A 21,554-nucleotide genomic window follows, 5' to 3' on the forward strand; every position below is an offset into this window, starting at 1 on the left:
AATCCTACTTTAACGCTTAGTCTAAGCCTGCAGTTCTCCGCGAGGCGGGGACGTTTTGGTGCGGAGCGTTGCCCGAAGGATGTTTTTGCAGAGGCATTTTAGACATGCCCCGGGAGGTCAGAGCCGGGGCCGCTCCGGATGGTGAGGTGCGTTCGAACTCCCCTGCAAAGCGGACCACGTGGGCGGGGCGCCGCGCTGCCAGTCACGGAGCCGCCCGGGGCCAGCGGCCGCTTTCCCCGCCCACCCAGCGGCGGCCGCGCATGCGCCGAGCCGGCAACCCCGGCGTCGGCGGCGGGGAAATGGCGGCCGCGGGCTTGGTCGCTGTGGCAGCGGCTGCCGAGTACTCCGGCCCGGCCGCGTCGGGAGGAAACCTGCCTGGCGTTCACTGCGGCTCCGGCTCCGGGGCCGGCCCTGGGTCTGGCCCGGGCTCATGGAGCCGCTCTCTCGACCGAGCCTTGGAGGAGGCGGCGGTCACCGGGGTGCTGAGCCTGAGCGGCCGGAAACTGAGGGAGTTTCCCCGGGGAGCGGCCAACCACGACCTGACGGACACCACCCGGGCGGGTGAGCGCGGCGGCGGGGGGGCGGCCGGGCGGGCGGGGGCGGCTCTCCTGCGGGGCAGTTTCAGCAGCTGGTCCCGAGGCTCCGGGTCCGGACCCGGGTCGCGGGGAGAAGCCGCCGGCCGCAGCCTTCCGCCCGCGGGCCGGACCCGGAGCCTGAGGCGGCGGGGAGGGGGCCGGGCGGGGTCGATGGCGGCGTTCGTCTTTCCGGGGAGAGTCGGCTGCGGCCAGGGCGGAGGGAGCCCCTCGCCCCGCCTCGGCTTCCGCAGGCCCTTTGGGATTTGGGGTGCCCGGTGGCCCTTCCCTGACGGGAACGCCGTGCGAGCGCTGCATGCGGGGCAGCGGGGGTGTCCGGACGCGCCGCGTTGTCAGGGAACGGTGGACCTCGGCCCCGGCGTTTCTCGAAAGCCGTGTTGGGGGCGGCTGTGTGTGTTTAATTCGAACCCGAACGCTGGAACTTCTTTCTTCGCCCCCGTCTAGTTGATTTACGAAGTAAATACGCTGGTAAAATAACCAGAACCGACCTCTGACTCCCGTTAGTCTCCTCTCCCACTCCTCATGTCCTCCAAAAACAAAAGTTGAATTAAACTGCTTAGAAAAGATGATTGCTCTTCCTTTTTAAAGCATTACTTTGTGTTCCGTATGTTTTCGAACGCAGGAAAGAGAATAAAAGAAACTACGTATTACTTGGTTTTCTTAGTTGTAGGGAGCAGTGTCTGGTGACCGAATTGTTCCTGTTTGCAGTGCCGTCATCACTGCTCACTGCAGCCTGGACCTCCGGGCTCAGGTGATCTTCCCACCTCAGCTTCCCTTGTAGCTGGGACTGCAGGCACGCGCCACCACACCAGCTAATTTTTTGTGTTTTTTGTAGAGATGAGGTTTCGCCATGTTGCCCAGGCTGGTCTCGAACTCCTAGGCTCAGCCATCTGCTGGCCTCAGCATCCCAAAGGGCTGGGATTACAGGCATGAGCCACCGCGGCCTGCAGTACTTGGTGTCATATTTTAAAATCTCAGATTGAGCACATTTTCTATGCTTTGCACTCATTAAAGTTTGATAGGCATTACATACAATTCACTCATTTTGGAAAAGTAAAGAGAACTAAATCACGAAACTATTCTTTCCAAAGAAACTTTTGTTATAGTATAAAATAGAAGAAATTAAATGCCTGCTCATTTAATCTCTTGTTGGAAACAGTTGAACTGAATATTTTTTAGTGAATTATGGTTTTTTGCTAAGGTAAATATGAGCGTCCACTTGCGTTTTGTATGTGTTCAGGTAGACAGCATCTCAAATTGTCATTCATACCCCAAATTTCCTGCTTCTGCTTAGGAGATGACTATATTACCATATGGTGATTTTGTATGGGTGTGAGTCATTGCAGTGTTAATACATCAAGCCTGAAGCTAAAGAACAAGTTGATTACAGGAGTCTTATCTAGCTCATTATCTCACCTGCTTTTAAATAGTTCTGGGAGCAAAATGTTGAGTCCTTAAGAAACGTTTTATTGACTAAGAAAATCCAAGTGCAATTATGAAGAATAGTAAGTAATACCAAAGAGGTTTTTCCTTACTATGTTCTGAATTTTTAAGTATGATTTTGCCCACACTTTAATAATTTCTTTATAAACCAAATTTTTTATTGGTTGACTTTTTATCTGGCCAAAAAGTGTAAAAAAGAAAATAAAAAGATTACAAGGTATTTTATAACCTATTAGACTAGATTCATTTCTAACATGTAGTAATATCATTTATGAAGTATAAAAAAATCTTTGGCAGACCTTGTTAATTAGTACAAAAATTCAATCTGAATTGTTTTGTTTTAAACAGATAATTTAATGCTGATAACATCACTTATTGAGTATTCACTATTTGCAATTCATTGTGTTAGATATTTTGAAATATATTACCTTGTTAATTGGCACACAACAATTGTGGATTAAATATTATTATCCCCACTTTACATGTGAGGATCACTTAGAGAAAGTCATATAGCTGTTACCACTACATAGTATTATTGGTAGAATTTCAGCCCAGGTTCATCTAACTCTGTTCTTTCTGCTGCACGTGCAACCTCTTTTTAAGTAGATATTACTATTTCTGTTTTTACTGGTGGTGGAAACCAGCATTTAGAGAAAGATCTGTGGCTAAAGGACAGAGAAGGGGGTATTAGCCAGGATTTTAGTCTCCTTTGAGGTGACTCCAAAAGCCACAGTCTTTTTTTATAGCAGATACTTTAATTCGGGAGCAACTTATGGTAGTTACTAGGTATGCATAGACCTTATAGAAAATTTATGATTGCTAAAGACTTGGATGGAGGAAAAAAAAAAAAAAAAAAAGAAAGAAAGAAAATTCAAAGCCAAGTAAAATTATTTGAATGCTAACATATAAAAGTTGCCTCACATACTGTTCTTTTTTTTTTTTTTTTGAGACGGAATTTTGCTCTTGTTACCCAGGCTGGAGTGCAATGGCACGATGTCGGCTTACCGCAACCTCCTGGGTTCAGGCAGTTCTCCTGCCTCAGCCTCCTGAGTAGCTGGGATTACAGGCACGCACCACCACGCCCAGCTAAATGTTTTGTATTTTTAGTAGAGACGGGGTTTCACCATGTTGACCAGGATGGTCTCGATCTCTTGACCTCATGATCCACCCGCCTCGGCCTCCCAAAGTGCTGGGATTACAGGCGTGAGCCACCGCGCCTGGCCCTCATACTGTTCTTTCATAATGTATAGCATGTGCATGGTAGAGCTGTTGTCCTTTGAATATATGTCCTAGGAAACAGCATATATTACCCAATCAGTTGGACATGATTTTGAATTTATTGGGAATGTTTTCTTGAGACTTTCTGTGCTGTTTATTTTAAAAGGTTAATCTGCCCGGGCCCGGTGGCTATCACCTATAATCCCAGCATTTGGGAAGGCCAAGCCAGGCAGATCACCTGAGATCGGAAGTTTCAGACCAGCCTAGACAACATGGTGAAACCCCATCTCTACTAAAAATACTAAAATTTTCTGGGTGTGATGGTGGGCACCTGTAATCCCAGCTACTTAAGAGGCTAAGGCATGAGAATTGCTTGGACCCAGGAGGTGGAGGTTGCAGTGAGCTGAGATAATGCCACTGCACTCCAGCCTGGGTGACAGAGTAGATTCTGTCTCAAAAAAAATAAAAAAGATTAATCTCTTAGAAAAAAAGAATATTTGGGAATGGGTGATTTGATCAGTGGACAAGGAAAATCTTAGAAGAAATCGCAGAAGACTTCTTGGAGCAGAAAGGATATAACTTGGATTTGGGCAACCAGAAACAAGAAGGAAAGCTATTTTAGGCAGTGGTCTCAGCATACAAAAAAATTTAGAGTATAAGGGACATCAGTTAATTTTGCCAGTCCATCATTCAATCCCTTCTGGCAACAATACTTCAGTTTTCCTAAGGAACCACCCCTCTCAGTTATATGAACCGCATCCTGACATAGCGTATGCCAACGGCTCAGGCCTAGCTAATAGTATACAGTCCATTGCTCTGGCCATAGTGATTGTTCAGAGGTGGGCACATTTTGCAGTCAGCAGACAATAGTAACTGAATTTTTTGTTGTGCTATTGAGAAAGAGGCATGCTTTGAGCCCTATGGTTGCTGAGAGAATAGGATATGAGCCTAGAATTTACCAATAAGTAGAAAGCAAAGTCAAAAGATGGGAACAGTAAGACCAAGTTCTGATGTCAGTGTTTGTGCCTTTGGGTCACCTGCCATTCCTAAAGTTAGTGCTACCTCTGTACTTTCAAATTATATGAGCTAATAAATTCTCTTTTCTGCTTAAGGTGAGTAGAATGGTTTTTTTTTGTTGTTGTTGTTGTTGTTTTTGAGATGGGAGTCTTGCTTTGTTGCCCAGGCTAGAGTGCAGTGGCATGATCTCCGCTCACTGCAACCTCCACTTCCCGGGTTCAAGCAATTCTCCTGCCTCAGCCTCCTGAGTAGCTGGGACTACAGGTGCCTACCACCACACCTGACTAATTTTTCTATTTTTAGTAGAGATGGGGTTTCACCATATTGGCCAGGCTGGTCTTAAATTCCTGACCTTGTGGTCTGCCCACCTCAGCCTCTCAAAGTGCTGGGATGATAGGCGTGAGCCACGGGCCCGGCCAGAATTTTTTGATGACAAAAAGGTCTTGACTAATGCAGTGAAACTGCTCATGATGATATTGTGGCAAGACCAATTTGGTCAAAATAAATTATTGGATTAGAGAATATAAGAGTTGCCGGGCGCGGTGGCTCAAGCCTGTAATCCCAGCACTTTGGGAGGCCGAGGCGGGTGGATCACGAGGTCAAGAGATCGAGACCATCCTGGTCAACATGGTGAAACCCCGTCTCTACTAAAAATACAAAAAACATTAGCTGGGCATGGTGGCGCATGCCTGTAATCCCAGCTACTCAGGAGGTTGAGGCAGGAGAATTGCCTGAACCCAGGAGGCGGAGGTTGCAGTGAGCCGAGATCGCGCCATTGCACTCCAGCCTGGGTAGCAAGAGTGAAACTCCGTCTCAAAAAAAAACAAAAAAACCAAAAAAAAAAAAAAAAAAAAAAAGAATATAAGAGCTGCCTTTCACATATGAGGAAGCTAGGTAGCTAATAGGTTTAGAGACAAGTCAGCGTTCATTCTACAGACATTTATTGGCTAAAGGACTTTGGCAGTTATTGGTGTACAAAGAGGACTCCCTGCCCGCAAAGAACTCAGGGGATCTAATGGGGAGATAGATAGGTGGAAAGATTTTTTGAATTCTGTAATAATGGCGAAACTTTTATGTTTTAGGTATTATGCTACGCAATGTAGAAGAAATAAAAATGAGGCCTTGTGAATATTTTTAAATCTACTAATTGCTTGGGTAGCTGCATAATAATAGAAAGCTGTGAGGGAATGAAATCCTGGTAAACTGAGAGCATATTGAAAAATGAAAATGTACAAATCCTGATTGAATTTATTTAAAAAATAAAGGACAGAAGGAGTCCAAGATAACTGTTAAGCCTGTAAGACTAGAAAGATGGTAATGCTGTTGCTTAGAATAGTAGCTAACATTTATTGAGGTCTTAACATATTCCAAGTATTGTGCTAAGCTGTGTGTGTGTGTGTGTGTGTGTGTGGTGTGTATCACGAACAAAAACAACCACAGTGAGTTGTAAATACTGTTTTTGACCCCATTTTACATGTGAGAAAATTGAGGCTGAGGAGATTAAATAATTTGATCAAGGTCTCACAGCTAGTAAGTGACAGAACTAGGATTCAGTTACTGATACATTTGACCCTAAAATTTGTGTTCTTGATCACTAATCACACTGACAAGTTTGGTTCCTATAATTTCTTTGGTTTGACTGATATCTTTGAAGGATTTTAGCACATCTGGTGAATCGTGTGGGGCAAATAGAAACAAATAGAAACTAGAGCTTTAGAATCTAGAGCGACACGTTGGGAAGTCAAGGTGCGTGGATCACCTGAGGTCGGGAGTTCAAGAGAGCCTGGCCAACATGGTGAAACCCTGTCTCTACCAAAAATACAAACAATTAGCTGGGCATGGTGGCATGGTGGTATATTCCTGTAATCCCAGCTACTCAGGAGGCTGAGTCAGGAGAATTGTTTGAACCCAGGAGGCGGAGGTTGCAGGGAGCTGATATCACACCATTGCACTTCAGCCTGAGCAACAAGAGCAAAACTCCATGTCAAAAAAAAAAAAAAAAAAATCTATGCCCAGAGCTGTTTGGGGAAGAAAAAAAATAGAATGTGGAGTGAAGTTAAGGTTACAGAATAAATTCAAGAGAGTCATAGTGAGAGTTCGTATGATTCTTGTAGGAAGGACGTAGAGAATGGGAAAGGTAGGCACTGACAACTGGGGGAGATACCAGCATTTTAAAAAGTGGAAAGAGGAATCAGTCTGGGAAAAAGCAAACAGAAACAAAAAAGATTCAGTAACTAGGCCTGTACTAGAATTCATAGAATCCTAAAACTAGGCCAGGCGCAGTGACTCCTGCCTGTAATTCCAACACTTTGGGAGGCCGAGGTAGGCAGATCACCTGAGGTCGGGAGTTCGAGACCAGCCTGGCCAACATGGCAAACCCCTGTCTCTATTAAAAATACAAAAATTAGCCGGGTGCAGTGGCTGGCTCCTGTAATCCCAGCTACTCAGGAGACAGGCAGGGGAATCACTTGCACCAGGGATGCACAGGTTGCAATGAGTCGAGATTGCACTACTGCATTCCAGCAAAAAAAAAAAAAAAAAAAAGACTCTTAAAACCAGAAGGAACCATTGTAACCTTCTAAGTTATTTCACAAATGAGAAGCAATCTGAAGCTGGGTGCAGTGGCTCACCACGTAATCTTATCACTTTAACACTTTGAGAGGCTGAGGCAGGTAGATCACTTGAGCTGAGTTGGAGATCAGCCTGGGCAACATTGCAAACTTCGTCTCTCAAAAAAAAAAAAAAAAAAAAAATACGAAAATTAGTTGTGGTGGAGTGCGCCTGTAGTTGCAGCTACTTGGAAAACTGAGGTGGGAGAATCGCTTGAATCTGAGAGATTGAGGCTGCAGTGAGTGAAGATCGCGCCTGCGCCAGAGCTCTCCAGCGTGACCAACAGAGTGAAACCCTGCCTCAAAAAAAATGAAAAAAGACAGAAGCAATCTCAGATTAAATGATATCCTTAAGGTTATATAGTGAGGTGATACTGTTTTACAGAAGGCAAATAAGAGTCCTAGTTGAAGCCTGAAGAAAACTCTTGAATGAAATACAGAAAACAAGAAACCAAAGACTCAACACTGGGGTAAAGTCTACGGGTGAGAGCAGGATGCTGTGACAAAGGAAGGAAAAAAAGGGAAAATTGACATGTAGCAGGTGAGCCAAAGTAATGCAGTGTTGTTGGAGCTGTGAGAACTAAGATTTTCAAGAAATGAATACTTTCTAGGTAAGAAGAATGAAGACTAGGCCGGGCGCGGTGGCTCAAGCCTGTAATCCCAGCACTTTGGGAGGCCGAGGCTGGTGGATCACAAGGTCAAGAGATCGAGACCATCCTGGTCAACATGGCGAAACCCCGTCTCTACTAAAACTACAAAAAATTAGCTGGGCATGGTGGCGCGTGCCTGTAATCCCAGCTACTCAGGAGGCTGAGGCAGGAGAATTGCCTGAACCCAGGAGGCGGAGGTTGCGATGAGCCGAGATCGCGCCATTGCACTCCAGCCTGGGTAACGAGCGAAACTCCGTCTCAAAAAAAAAAAAAAGAAGAAGAATGAAGACTGCTAAAATGCCATTTAATTTTCCAAAGAGGCAATATGTAACTCACAAAATTAGTTTCATTAGTCCTGGAAATATGGACTAGAGTACCAGGTCTTAATTTGAGATTGTGTATTTCTTGGATCCTTATTTATGCATATTTTGTAACAGTCACAATATATTTACTACAAATTTTTCTAGAACTGTGCTGTCCAGTATGGTAGCAACTAGCCATAAGTGGTTATTAAAATAAAAATTAGACCAGATGCGGTGGCTCACACCTGTAATCACAGAACTTTGGTAGACTGAGACGGGCAGATCACAAAGTCAAGAGATCGAGCCCATCCTGGCCAACATGGTGAAACCTCGTCTCTACTAAAAAATACAAAAATTAGCTGGGCATGGTGGTGCGCGCCTGTAGTCCCAGCTACTCAGGAGGCTGAAGCAGGAGAGTCACTTGAACCTGGGAGGTGGAGATTGTAGTGAGCTGAGATCGCTGCCACTGCACTCCAGCCTGGCAGCAGAGCGAGACTCTGTCTCAACAACAACAAAAAATTAAAATAAAATTAAAAACTTGGTTCTTCATTTGCACTGAGCACATTTCAAGTGCTCAGGAACCCTGTTTGTCATTTTGGACAGCACCTTGGACAGACCCACTCTCTGTCATGTCAGACAGCACAAGTAATAAAATTTTTTCATCATTGCAGGAAGTTGTACTGGACAGTGATGTTAGACTGTCCTGGGATTTTTTTTTTTAAAGGGAAGGGTAGACAGTAGGATGGTTTCTTTAGGGGAAGTGAGAAGATGAACCATAGATGACCGTAAAACCAATGTTGGGAGTAGATGTGTGGCAGTAGTGTTGGGGCCAAGGATTTCCTAGGTTCCAGTTCCTTTTACAGTGGCTATATTTGGGAGCTGGATGGTTAATGTTACTCCATATTATAATATAAAGTATGTCTTTTAAGTAATATGGTAATGCACATATTTATTGTCCTTTTCAGTTTATTTGTGAAATATTCCAGTTGTGCCTGCGAAAAATGTATGGTCAGTGTGGTAATTCACACAAAGGAATACTATTTTGAATTCCTGAAGTAGCCTGCAGTATCAAATGCAATGCAACTAATTTTAGAACCAAACTCATCCTAAAAATTTAAAGCATTTCCTTATTCACTTTTAACTTTCTTCTTTGCTCTTCACAATTTCTAAATTTTCATTGTTTAAAGGAAGTCTTAAATTTTGGATTTAAACTGGTTTATTTTAACTTATTTCTTATTAAAAAACTGGGTAATAGATTTTCCTATTAAAAACAGGTTTTTGGCTGGGTGCAGTGGCTCGCGCCTGTAATCCCAACACTTTGGGTAGCCGAGGTGGGTGGATCATCTGAGGTCAGGAGTTTGAGACCACCCTGGCCAACATGGCAAAACCTTGTCTCTACTAAAAATACAAAAATTAGCCGGGTGTGGTGGTGTGTGCCTGGAATCCCAGCCCCAGTTACTTGGGAGGCTGAGGCAGAAGAATCGCTTGAACCCGGGAGGCAAGGTTGCAGTGAGCCAAGATCGACGCCACTGCACTGCAGCATGGGTGACAGAGCGAGACTCCACCTCAGAAAAAAAAAGAAACAGGTTTTTAAAAATGATTTTTAGAGCGCTCCAAGATGGCTGATCACTAGCAGCTCGGGATTGTAGCTCCCAGTGAAAGTGCAGAGAACAAGAGGATGCCACACTTTCAGACGAATTTTTGTTGCTCACTCACCAGGAGATTCCCAGCAGAGGAGCCCCACGGGTCGCCAGCGCGACTCTTGTGACCGGCAAGGCAGTTTTGCCGCTGCCTTGGTGCGGCAGTTCTTGGTGCAGAGTCAGAAAAGCACCATCAATCTTAACGCTGCTGTTTTGGCCGGCGCAGTGGGTTGCTCAGATTTTAGCGCCGGGAATCAACAAGTTGGGTGTCCACTCAGAGACCCAATTATAAAGACGGTAATTATAAAGACCACAGATGGATAAATCTATAACGAAGGGAAGAAACCAGCCTAAAAAGGCTGAGAATACCCAAAATCAGAACACCTCTCCCTCCACAGGGGATCACAGTTCCTCATCAGCAACAGAACAAGGCCTGATGTAGAAAGAGCGTATTCCATTAACAGAGGCAGGCATCAAAAGGTGAATGATAAGAAACTTCAGTGAATTAAAAGAACTTGTTCTAACCCAATGCAAAGAAACTAAGAACTTTGAAAAAAGGTTTGACGAAATGTTAACAAGAATACACAATTTAGAGAGGAATATAAGTGAATTAATGGAGCTGAAAAACACAACACTAGAACTTTGCGAAGTATGCACAAGTTTTTTTTTTTTTTTTTTTGAGACGGAGTTTCACTCATGTTACCCAGGCTGGAGTGCAATGGCGCGATCTCGGCTCACCGCAACCTCCGTCTCCTGGGTTCAGGCAATTCTCCTGCCTCAGCCTCCTGGGTAGCTGGGATTACAGGCACGCGCCACCATGCCCAGCCAATTTTTTTTGTATTTTTAGTAGAGACGGGGTTTCACCATATTGACCAGGATGGTCTCGATCTCTTGACCTCGTGATCCACCCGCCTCGGCCTCCCAAAGTGCTGGGATTACAGGCTTGAGCCACCGCGCCCGGCCAATATGCACAAGTTTTAACAGCCAAATTGATCAAGCAGAAGAAAAGATATCGGAGGTCGAAGACCAACTTAATGAAATAAAACGAGAAGACAAGATGGGAGAAAAAAGGATAAAAAGGAATGAGCAAAGTCTCCAAGAAATATGGGACGATGTGAAAAGACCTAACCTACGTTTGATAGGTGTACCTGAATGTGACGAAGGAATCGATCCAAGCTGGAAAATACACTTCAGGATATTATTCAGGAAAACTTTCCCAACCTAGCAAGGCAGGACAATATTCAACTCCAGGTAATACAAAGAACACCACAAAGATATTCCTCAAGAAGACCAACCTCAAGGCACATAATCGCCAGATTCACCAGGGTTGAAATGAAGGAGAAAATAATGAGGGCAGCCAGAGAGAAAGGTCAGGTTACCCGTAAGGGGAAGCCTATCAGACTCACAGCAGATCTCTTGGCAGAAACCCTACAAGCCAGAAGAGAGTGGGGGCCAATATTCGACATCCTTAAAGAAAAGAACTTTCAACCCAGAATTTTACACCCAGCCAAACTAAGCTTCATAAGCAAGGGAAAAATAAAATCTTTTGTGAACAAGCAAGCACTCAGAGATTTCATCACCACCAGGCCTGCTTTACAGAAGCTTCTGAAAGAACCACTACACATAGAAAGGAACAACCAGTATCAGCCTTTCTAAAAAAAAAAATACCAAAAAGTAAACAGCATCAGCATAAACAAGAATTTACATCAACTAATGGGCAAAACAGCCAGCTAACATTAAATGGCAGTATTAAACTCACATATATTATGATTAATTCTAAATTTAAATCGACTAAATCTCCCAAGCCAAAGACACAGACAGGCAAAAAAAGCCAAAACCCATCGGTATGCTGCATCCAGACCCATCTCACATGCAAGGATACACAAAGACTCAAAGGGATGGAGAAAGATTTACCCACCAAATGGAGAGCAAAAATAAATAAATAAAAAGCAGGAGTTGCAATTTTTGCCTCTGATAAAATAAGACTTCAAAGCAACAAAGATAATAAGAAGCAAAGAAGGATATTACATAATGATAAAAGAATCAATGCATCAAGAAGAGCTAAAGATCCTAAATATATACGCACCCAATACAGGAATACCCAGATATATAAGACTTATAAAGAGACTTAGACTCCCACACAATAATAGTGGGAGACTTCAACATCAGTATGAGACAGATCAATGAGACAGAAAATTAACAACGATATCCAGGATTTGAAGTCAGATCCGGAACAAGTAAACTTAATTAACATTTATAGGGCTGGGCGCGATGGCTAACGCCTGTAATCCCAGCACTTTGGGAGGCCGAGGCGGGTGGATCACAAGGTCAAGAGATGGAGACCATCCTGGTCAACATGGTGAAACCCTGTCTCTACTAAAAATACAAAAAATCAGCTGGGCAGCTACTCAGGAGGCTGAGGCAGGAGAATTGCTTGAACCCAGGAGGCGGAGGTTGCTGTGAGCCGAGATCGCGCCATTGCACTCCAGCCTGGGTAACAAGAGTGAAACTCTGTCTCGAAAACAGAACAAAACAAAACATTTATAGAACTCTCTACTTTAAATACACAAAATATACACTCTTATCAGTACCACATCACACCTATTTACAGGTTTAAATGAAATATTGGTTGGCTGCTTGTTTTTTATTTTCTTCCCTCATTTTTTTTTTCATGCCTCATTAAGCACAATTATAGGCATACCCATTTTTAGACTGCATTCTAGCCCAGGCGACAAAGCAACACCCCCGTTCTTTCTCCCTCTTCCTCTTCCTCTTCCTCCCTCTCCTTCATTCTTTTTTTTTTTTAATTATTTCTTTTTCTTTCTTCCTCTCTTAAAATAAAAATGATTTTTATATCATAGAGAGTGGAAAGGTAAGCCACAGTCTTAAGATTTCCAATAAATGCACCAGATTATATCCAGAATATATATAGAATTTTTACAAACAAGAAAAAGACAACCCAGTAAAAAACTGAGAAAACACTTGAACGGGTACTTTACTAAAGAGGAATTCCAAATGGCCAATAAATATTTGAAAACTTGCTCAACCTCATTAGTAATCAAGAGAATGGAAAATAAAACCACAGTGGGTGCTACTTCAAAAGCTGATAATTCCAAGTACTGGAAAGAATGTAGAGCAGTGGAGACACTCATACGATGCTTGTGGGAATGTGAACTGGAACATCAACTTTGAAAATGATTTGGAATGATCCAGTAAAGTTTAAAATACACATAATCTATGACACAGAAATTCCACTCTGAGATATATCCCCCAGAGAAAGTTATGTATATGTATACCAGGATATATAGTATGTATAAGACTGTCCGCAGCATTATTCATATTTGACAAAATAGAAACAACTTAAGTGATGATCACCAGTAGAATGGATAAATCAATTGTAAATTTATATTATTTCACAGCAGTGAAAATGAATGAGCTATAACTATATGCAGTTGCAAGAATGAACCTTAGAAACAATGTTGAGAAAGTAAAGTATGAAGCATACATAAGTGCTAAAAGTACAAAGAAAAGGAAATAATTACCATAAAAGTCAGAATAATGGTTACCCCTAGGGGAGAAGGAAAAGGTTGTGATTAGGAAAGGGAAAGGGGGCTTTGTGTTGGGAGTCAGAGATGTTTCTGAAGTATTGGGAATATTCTGTTTCATGACCTAGGTGGTGATTTTATGGTGGTTCATGGTATACTTTTTAAATATTGAATTGTACATTTATGATTTATTCACTTTGTGTTCTACTTTTGTTTAGGCTAACCTCTTCATTGTTAACTCATGCATTTCTCATAGCACCTCTTCTTTTTGACCATCTCTTTTTAAATTCTCTCTACCATCCCTCCTCCCCAGTTAGGCAATTTTATTGCTTTTCTAATACCCTGTACACATTTTTCCACTGTCACACTAAACAATATCATCTTCTACTAGATTTGCAGCTTCTTGAAGGAGGTATATTAGTTTTCTGTTGCTAAATAGCAAATTCTTACAAATTTACCAGTTTAAAACGGCACCCATTTATTACCTTATAGTTTCATAGCTTAGCAGTCTGGACTCAGCTGAAGTTAAGGTTTCACAAGACTGAAATCAATGTGTTGGCAGACTGGCCTCTTATCTGGAGGCTTTGGGGAACAGTTTTCTTCCACGCTCATTCAAGTTTTGGCAGAATTCTGTCTTTGTGATTGTGAAACTGAGGTTCTCATATCCTTTGTGGTTGTCAGCATCAGGCCACTCTCAGGCCCTAGAGGCCACCTGCGTTCTTACAACATGGCCCCCTCCATCTTCAAGCCAGTCAAACACTTCTTGTGCTTCCAATTGCTCAAACTTCCTCTGCTGCTACTATCCAGAGGGTTCACGTGATGAGATTGGGTTTACGAAGATTGCACCTCTTTTGATTAATTCTAAAGTCAACTGATTAGTAAACTTCATTACATCTGCAAAATACCCTCTTCCACATAAGGAAGATAGTCAGGTACGATATCCTGTATTCACAGTTCCAGGGATTAGAGTGGTGTCTTAGTCCATTTTGTGCTGCTATAACAGCATACCATAGACTGAGTAGTTTACAATGAACAGAAACTTCTTAGCTCACAATTCTGGAGGTTGGGAAGACCAAGATCAAGGTGATGGCATCTAGTGATGGCCTTCTTGCTGTGTTATATTTTGTTGAAGATTTTTGTATCTATATTCATCAGTGATAGTGGATTGTAATTTTATTTTTTGTGTCTGGCTTTGTTATCGGTAATTTTGGCCTCGTAAAATGAGTTTGGAAGTACTCCCTTCTCTTTAGTTTTTTTTTTTTTTTAAAGAGTTTGAGGATTGTCATTAGTTCTTCCTCATATGTTTGGTAGAATTCGGCAGTGAAACCAGAGCTTTTCTTTGGTGAGAGACTATTGCTGATTCAATCCTTATGCATTAATCTGTTCAGATTTTCTATTTCTTCATGATTCAGTCTTGGTAGGTTGTATGTTCCTAGGAATGTTTGCATTTCTTCTGAGTTACCCAGTTGGTGTATAACTTTTGAGTATTTGTTGAATGAATGGATGGATAAATGAGAAGATGTTAAGAAATGATTGGGAGCCTATTCACTTTCATAGCTTTGGAAACAGTGACAGCTGACTGCTGTATAAAGTAACTGGTTTTAATGAGGACGCTAGAACGTTTCACTTGTACAAAGAATTAAATCAACATCTCAAGGATAATGCTAGTAAGTATGCTTCTCTTTGATGTGAAAAAGTCAAGCATTCAGAACTTTTTAAATTGGTGTCATAGAGGATAAGAGAAACGATGTTACATGTGCTAAGGGTTGGTCTCTCAAAATATAACCATTGGCAAAATGTCCACTGCTAGGTATTTGGAAACTTTCACAATAGATTCATTGATTATAATAAAAGGAATAAAAATTTTAAACCTTTTATGTAGTGAAAGAGGCTTTCTCTGTTTATCCAATGTTTTCGACTTTGGTAGTTATAAGTCTCACTTGTGTAAGGAAAATCTTAGATAATGTGGTCATGCTTTTAGCGTAGAAAATTTGTGGTTTCTGGCCATCTATTATCAAGTGACAAACTGTAGCATATTGATTTTCAAGCTTTAGTGTGCATAAAATCACCTGGGGCACTTTAAAAAAATATATGCATTCCTGGGTCTGATCCCTAGAGAGATTCAGGATATCTGGGGTGGAGTCAATCAAGCTACATTTTTACCAAGCATCCTGATAGTACTAGGTGCAGGTGGTTAAGAACCACTTAAAAAATACTTCCTTAGAATTTGCTACTTTAGGCTGGGTGTGGTAGCTCAGGCCTGTAATCCAAGCACTTTGGAGGCCAAGGCGGGCGGATCACCTGAGGTCAGGAGTTCAGGACTAGCCTGACCAACATGGTGAAACCCTGTTTTAAAAAAAAAAAAAAAAAAAGAATTTGCTCCTTTAAGCCAGATGTGGTGATTTGCGCCTGTAATCCCAGCTACTTGGGAGGCTGAGGCACAAGAATCACTTGAACCCTGGAGGTGGAGGTGGCAGTGAGCTGGGATTGCACCACTGCACTCCAGCCTGGGCCACAGAGTGAGACTGTTTAAAAAAAAAAAAAAAGAATTTGCTACTTTAAAAGTTATTTTGTAGGATAGTAATTTTTGACATCCAGTTCTATGGCATGCCATATGGGTTGGCGGGATCTTGTGAGAAATTCAGTATTTCAGGCCTCATCTCAGAATAAGAATCTGCATTTGCATTTCAGCTTAAGCACTGCTCTAAAGTTAATTGGTAAGTGTTCTTTTTCTAGAGGGTGTCAATAAGTAAATAGTTGGCCTCAGGTAATTTAACCCCATACAGTATGGGACGACCAAATTGAATATTCTCAACATCAATCTGTTAAACAATGAAAAGGGGCTGGGTGCAGTGGTGCGTGCCTATAGTCCCAGCTACTTGGGAGGCTGAGGCTGGAGGATCGCTTGAGTACAGGAGTTCTGGGCTGTAGTGTGCAATGCTGGTTAGGTGTCTGCACTAAGTTCGGCATCTCGGGAGTGGGGGACCACCAGGTTGCCTAAGGAGGGGGTAAACCGGCCCAGGTTGAAAGCGGAGCAGGTCAAAACTCCTGTGCTGATCAGTAGTGGGATTGCACCTGTGAATAGCCACTGCACTCCAGCCTGGGCGACATAGTGAGACCCTGTCTCAAAAAAAAAAAAAGGGGGGGGGCCGGGTGTGGTGGCTCATGCTTGTAAATCTAGCACTTTGGGAATCTGAGGCAAGTGGATCACTTGAGGTCAGTTTGAGACCAACCTGACCAACATGGTGAAACCCCATCTCTACCAAAAAAATGCAAAAATTAGCCAAGCATGGTGGCTTGCACCTCTAGTTAGTTCTAGCTACTAGGGAGGCTGAGGTGGAAGAATTGCTTGAAACCCAGAGGTGGAGGTTGTGGTGAGCTGAGATTGTGCCACTGCACTCCAGCCTGGGTGACAGAGACAAAGTGATACCCTGTCTCAAAAAATGACCCATTTTGGGGGTGGCATTAAGCAAAGAAAATTATGACACCAGTTACCTTGTTCCTAGGATATGATATGCTGGGCACATCATGGATATGTATATGGCTAGAGTTCAATGTGATGTTAGCAAGTCCTTTTAGATTGTGCCTTGCTTCAGCTGTACCCCTCCCTAAGTTATACTGGAAAATAAAAAAGACTTCGTATGTCATCCTAATAGGTATAGATAGGAAGGATCTACAGTGTCAACTTTGTTGAATTATCTTGTCCTCACTCCTATCCTGAGGACTGGGGCTTTCTACCCAAAATTGTTACACCAGAAACAGGGCTGTATTTCTCATTGGTGTATTTGTTTCTAGTACCTATTTTTAAGAGACTGTTGCTTGCTCAGTTGCTTATCTTGCTTGTGAAGACGATGTTTAGTAATACTAGGAACTACAAACATTCTTGTGGTCAAATCAACAGTGACCATCATAGGTTTGTTAATTTTGCTGTTTTATCATAATACTTGCAGATAGTAAACACTTCCTTATTTTCTAACATAAGAATGACAAGTAGAACTTAAAGACATTTCCTATAGAATCTATCTATACCTTGATTATCCACTCCTTTTTTCACACAAGAAGGGGGGATTTTTCATAATAGGTATTGATTTTTTCATAGTATCCTTCATATTACCTTGTCTTTTTAGGATCTTTATGAATCTTAGAGATTCAGAATGTTGACAACTGACTACCTGCTGCATTCCATACTCACGTATCATTGCTTAAACTATGTGTAGCAAAACTTCTTTCCTATTCTGATATTACTACTGATAACTTGAAAATTATATTCTAAAAACCAAAAGCCTTTCTAGGTTCATCTCATTTTTCCCTCTCCTAATGAAGCAGTTGTTATCCTTAAGGAGCCTTGGTTCCTTTTAGTGAGCAATAGGATGCATACAGGACTACAGCCTGTGTATTGGGGCTCATTGTATAACATTTTACACAGCAGCTGATACCAGACAAGATAACAATAAAAACAGTTCAGCTTATTTCATTCGAAGGAGCAGGAGCCTTTCAAATCATGAACGTGGTCAGTTTTAACCGTTATTTGGCCAAATTCTTTATCCTAATATAGAAGCTTTTAGATTGATACTCACTGATGTTGTATTTGTGTTACCAATTTTCCTGTTTTCATTTCCAGCATAGTCACATTTTATGTGCTGTGTTAGTATATATTATACCAAAGTATATTTTGAATTAAAATACATCAAAAGCTTTAGAAATATTAACCTTTAAATGTCACCTTGTAATTACTTATTTTTAATAAATCTCATTTTTGTGATGCCACTGAGCCCGTATTTTTGAAGGCTTCTAAACTTTACTTACCTAGCTTACTGAGTATAGTCAGTCTGATTTCCTATGCCTAATTCAGCAAATAATTCAAGGCCAGTTTCATCAAGGATTTATTTTCTTTCATTAGACAAGGGGTTATTTATGAAATATTTGCGTGGCTTTCTAGCATAAACCTGAGTTACTTAAACTAACATATTAGGTAATTCAACAGCCATTACTTAATTTCAAGGTAAAATAATTTTTTTTTTTTGAGACGGAGTTTCGCTCTTGTTACCCAGGCTGGAGTGCAATGCCGCAATCTCAGCTCACCGCAACCTCCGCCTCCTGGGTTCAGGCAATTCTCCTGCCTCAGCCTCCTGAGTAGCTGGGATTACAGGCACCCACCACCATGCCCAGCTAATTTTTTGTATTTTTTTTTTTTTTTTACATTTGTAGGGTTTCTCTTTATTTTTATTTTTATTTATTTTTTTTTTTTTGAGACAGAGTTTTGCTCTTGTTACCCAGGCTGGAGTGCAATGGCGCGATCTCGGCTCACCGCAACCTCCGCCTCCTGGGTTCAGGCAATTCTCCTGCCTCAGCCTCCTGAGTAGCTGGGATTACAGGCACGCGCCACCATGCCCAGCTAATTTTTTGTAGTTTTAGTAGAGACGGGGTTTCACCATGTTGACCAGGATGGTCTCGATCTCTTGACCTCGTGATCCACCCGCCTCGGCCTCCCAAAGTGCTGGGATTACAGGCTTGAGCCACCGCGCCCGGCTCCAATAAGCATTTCTTAAAAAGAAACTAACAGAGTACCTGATTTGTTTTAACATGTTAGTAGGAAGTTTTCAGTTGTTAAAGCGCTTGGGAATTAATTTGTTTATAGGTATGCAGAAAACTAATAAAATTTAGGGGAAACAAAAAGTTGTGCAAGAAAAGACCGTGCTCACAGTATATCACTTGACTCTACTAATGTGTATTAATTTATGCAGTCATAATAATGTAAACAATAAATAACTTTCCTCAGGAAAAATGACACAGCTATATAGGGGAGGATGGTGGAGGGAAATTTACGCAATGAGAATGTGGAGGATATAAAAGACTTAGATATAAATTCTCCATGTTAGGAATATCAAAAACTTGGTATTCAAGAAACAATAATATAAGTACATTACGTGTAAACATAGCGCTAAACACCAGAATTACAGCTCAACAGTTGAAAGGTGGCTGGGCATGGTGGTTCACACCTGTAATATCAGCGCTTTGCAAGGCTGAGGCGAGAAGATGGGTTGAGGCCAGGAGTTCAAGACCAGGCTAGGCAACATGCTGAGATCCCCCCCCTTTTTTTGGGGGGGGGGAGACAGAGTTTCGCTTTTGTTGCCTAGGCTGGAGTGCAATGGCATGATCTCAGCTCACTGCAACCTCTGCCTCCCAGGTTCAAGTGATTCTCCTGCCTCAGCCTCCCAAGTAGCCGGGATTACAGGTGCCCGCCACCATGCCTAGATAATTTTTTGTATTTTTAGTAGAGACAGGGTTTCACCATATTGGCCAGGCTGGTCTTGAACTCCTGACCTCAAGTTATCTGCCAACCTTGGCCTCCGAAAGTGCTGGGATTACAGGCATGAGCCACCGCGCCCGGCCCCTGAGACCCCATTTTTACAAAAGATTAAAAAAAAAAATTAGCCCAGCATGCTTGCACATTCCTGTGGTCCCAGCTACTCAGGAGGCTCAGGTAAGAGAATCCCTTGAGCCCAGGAGTTCCAGGTTTCAGTGAGCTGTGATTATACCATTGCACTCTGGCCTTGGTGACAGAACACACACACACACACACACACACACACACACACAGACACGAGTTAAAAGTGATTGCCTTTGGGGAGCAGGTGTTGGGAGTTTGGAGGAATTAGACATCTGTTTCGGTGCTAATTTTTCTTTTCAGCCTTCCTATGTCCTTACACTGAAGTGAGTTTCCTGTAGGTAGCATATGGTTGCATCATGCTTTTACATCCACTTTGCTAATCTCTGTATTTTGGTTATTTAATCTGTCTTTTAGACAATTTATATTTAATATGATTATTGATATGTTACGGTTTAAATCTGCCATTTTGTTTTTTGTTGTTTTCTTTGTTTTCCTTTCTGGGTTCTTTTTCTTGCCTTCCTGTGGATTTCTTGAACATTTTTTAGAATTCCATTTTTATTTATCTGTAGTGTTTTTGAGTGTGTCTCTTTGTGTAGCTCTCATAGTTGTCCTAGGTATTACTTACATATGCCTAACTTATCAGTCTCTTGGTTTCATTATTTTATGAATTTGAGTGAAAAAACTCCCTTTATGTCCCTTTACCTTCCCAATTATAGTTGTCTTAAATATTTTCTCTATAAATATTTAGAATCACATCAAATAATCATAATCTTTCCTTCCAATGTAATTTGGAAAACTCAAGAGAAGGGAAATCTTTTATATTTTTATATTTACCCATATTTTTGCTTAATGTTATGTACTGAATTTTGTCCCTCACCCTCAAATTCATAGATTGAAATCCTAACTCTCAGTACCTGCCTTTGTGTTTGGAGATAGTACTTTTAAAGAGGTAATTAAGTTAAGATGGCATCGTTTAGGTGGGTGGTAATTCAATACAAGTGTTGTCCCTTTAAGAGGAGATCAGGCAGAGACTACAAAGAGGAAACATCATATGAAGACACAGAGAGAAGACAGCATCTGCAAGCCAGTGAGAGAGACCTCAGCTGAAACCAACCCTGCTAACACCTTGAGCTTAGACTTCTAGCCTCCCGAGTGCTGAGAAAACAAATTTGTATTGTATAAGCTGCCCACTGTGTGGTATTTTACTTTATTTTTATGTAGTTGTTTTTTTGAGACAGAGTTTTGCTCTGTTGCCAGGCTGGAGTGCAGTGGCGTGATCTCAGCTCACTGCAACCTCCGCCTCCCTGGTTCAAGCAATTCTCCTGCCTAGCCTCCTGAGTAGATAGGAATACAGGTGTGTGCCACCATGCCCAGCTAATTTTTATATTTTTAGTACAGATGGGGTTTCACTATGTTGGCCAGAATGGCCTTGATCTCTTGACCTTGTGATCTGCCTGACTTAGCCTCCCAAAGTGCTGAGCTTACGGGTGTGAGCCACTGCGCCTGGCCTATGTGGTATTTTATTGTGGCAGCTCTAGCAAACTAATACACTGTGTCCTTTCTTGGTGTTTTAAGATTCTTTTCTATCACCACTTTTTTTTCCTGTTAGAGAACTTCCATTAGTCATTCTTTTAGGTTAGATCTTCTGTTACAGACTCTCTTAATTTTCATTCTTCTGAGAATGCCTTGATCTCCCCTTGATTCCTGAAGGACATTTTGCTGAATATACAATTCTGGACGAACAGCCTTTTCTTTTAGTGTTTGAAAGATATTGGGCCAGGCACTGTGGTTCACGCCTGTAATTGCAACACTTTGGGAGGCCAAGATAAGCAGATCACTTGAGCCCAGGAGTTTAAGACCAGCCTGGGCAATATGACAAAACTCCATCTCTACAAAAAATTAGCTGGGCATGGTGGCACATGCCTGTAGTCTCAGCTGTCTGGGAGGCTGAGGTGGGAGGATCACCTGAGCCCAGGAGATCAAAGCTGCAGTGAGCCGTGATTGTGCCACGGCATTCCAGCCTGGGTAACAGGGTGAGACTCTTTGTCTCAAAAAAAAAAAAGGGGGGGGGATTTTTTTTTTTCTCTGTCTTCAGTTTTCAGAAGTTTGACTATAATGTGTCTTGTGGATGTCTTTGGGTTTACAG

At 42.1% G+C, this 21,554-nt stretch overlaps 1 protein-coding gene across 24 annotated transcripts in view; it reads left to right on the plus strand.

Annotated features, from left to right (window-relative positions):
- The first annotated feature begins 255 nt into the window (after nt 1–255).
- Nucleotides 256–21,554, plus strand: part of LRCH3 (leucine rich repeats and calponin homology domain containing 3) — a 102,097-nt gene continuing 80,798 nt past the window's right edge. For all 24 annotated transcript variants that reach the window (XM_032264266.1, XM_032264251.1, XM_032264257.1 and 21 more), the window contains exon 1: nt 256–561. In XM_032264266.1, the coding sequence (XP_032120157.1) occupies nt 261–561 (301 nt within the window). In that variant the 5' untranslated portion in view covers nt 256–260. The remainder of the gene's footprint in view (nt 562–21,554) is intronic.

Source organism: Sapajus apella, unplaced genomic scaffold, assembly GCF_009761245.1.
Source record: "Sapajus apella isolate SASKATOON/1434 unplaced genomic scaffold, GSC_monkey_1.0 scaffold143, whole genome shotgun sequence".
Taxonomy (NCBI): domain Eukaryota; kingdom Metazoa; phylum Chordata; class Mammalia; order Primates; family Cebidae; genus Sapajus; species Sapajus apella.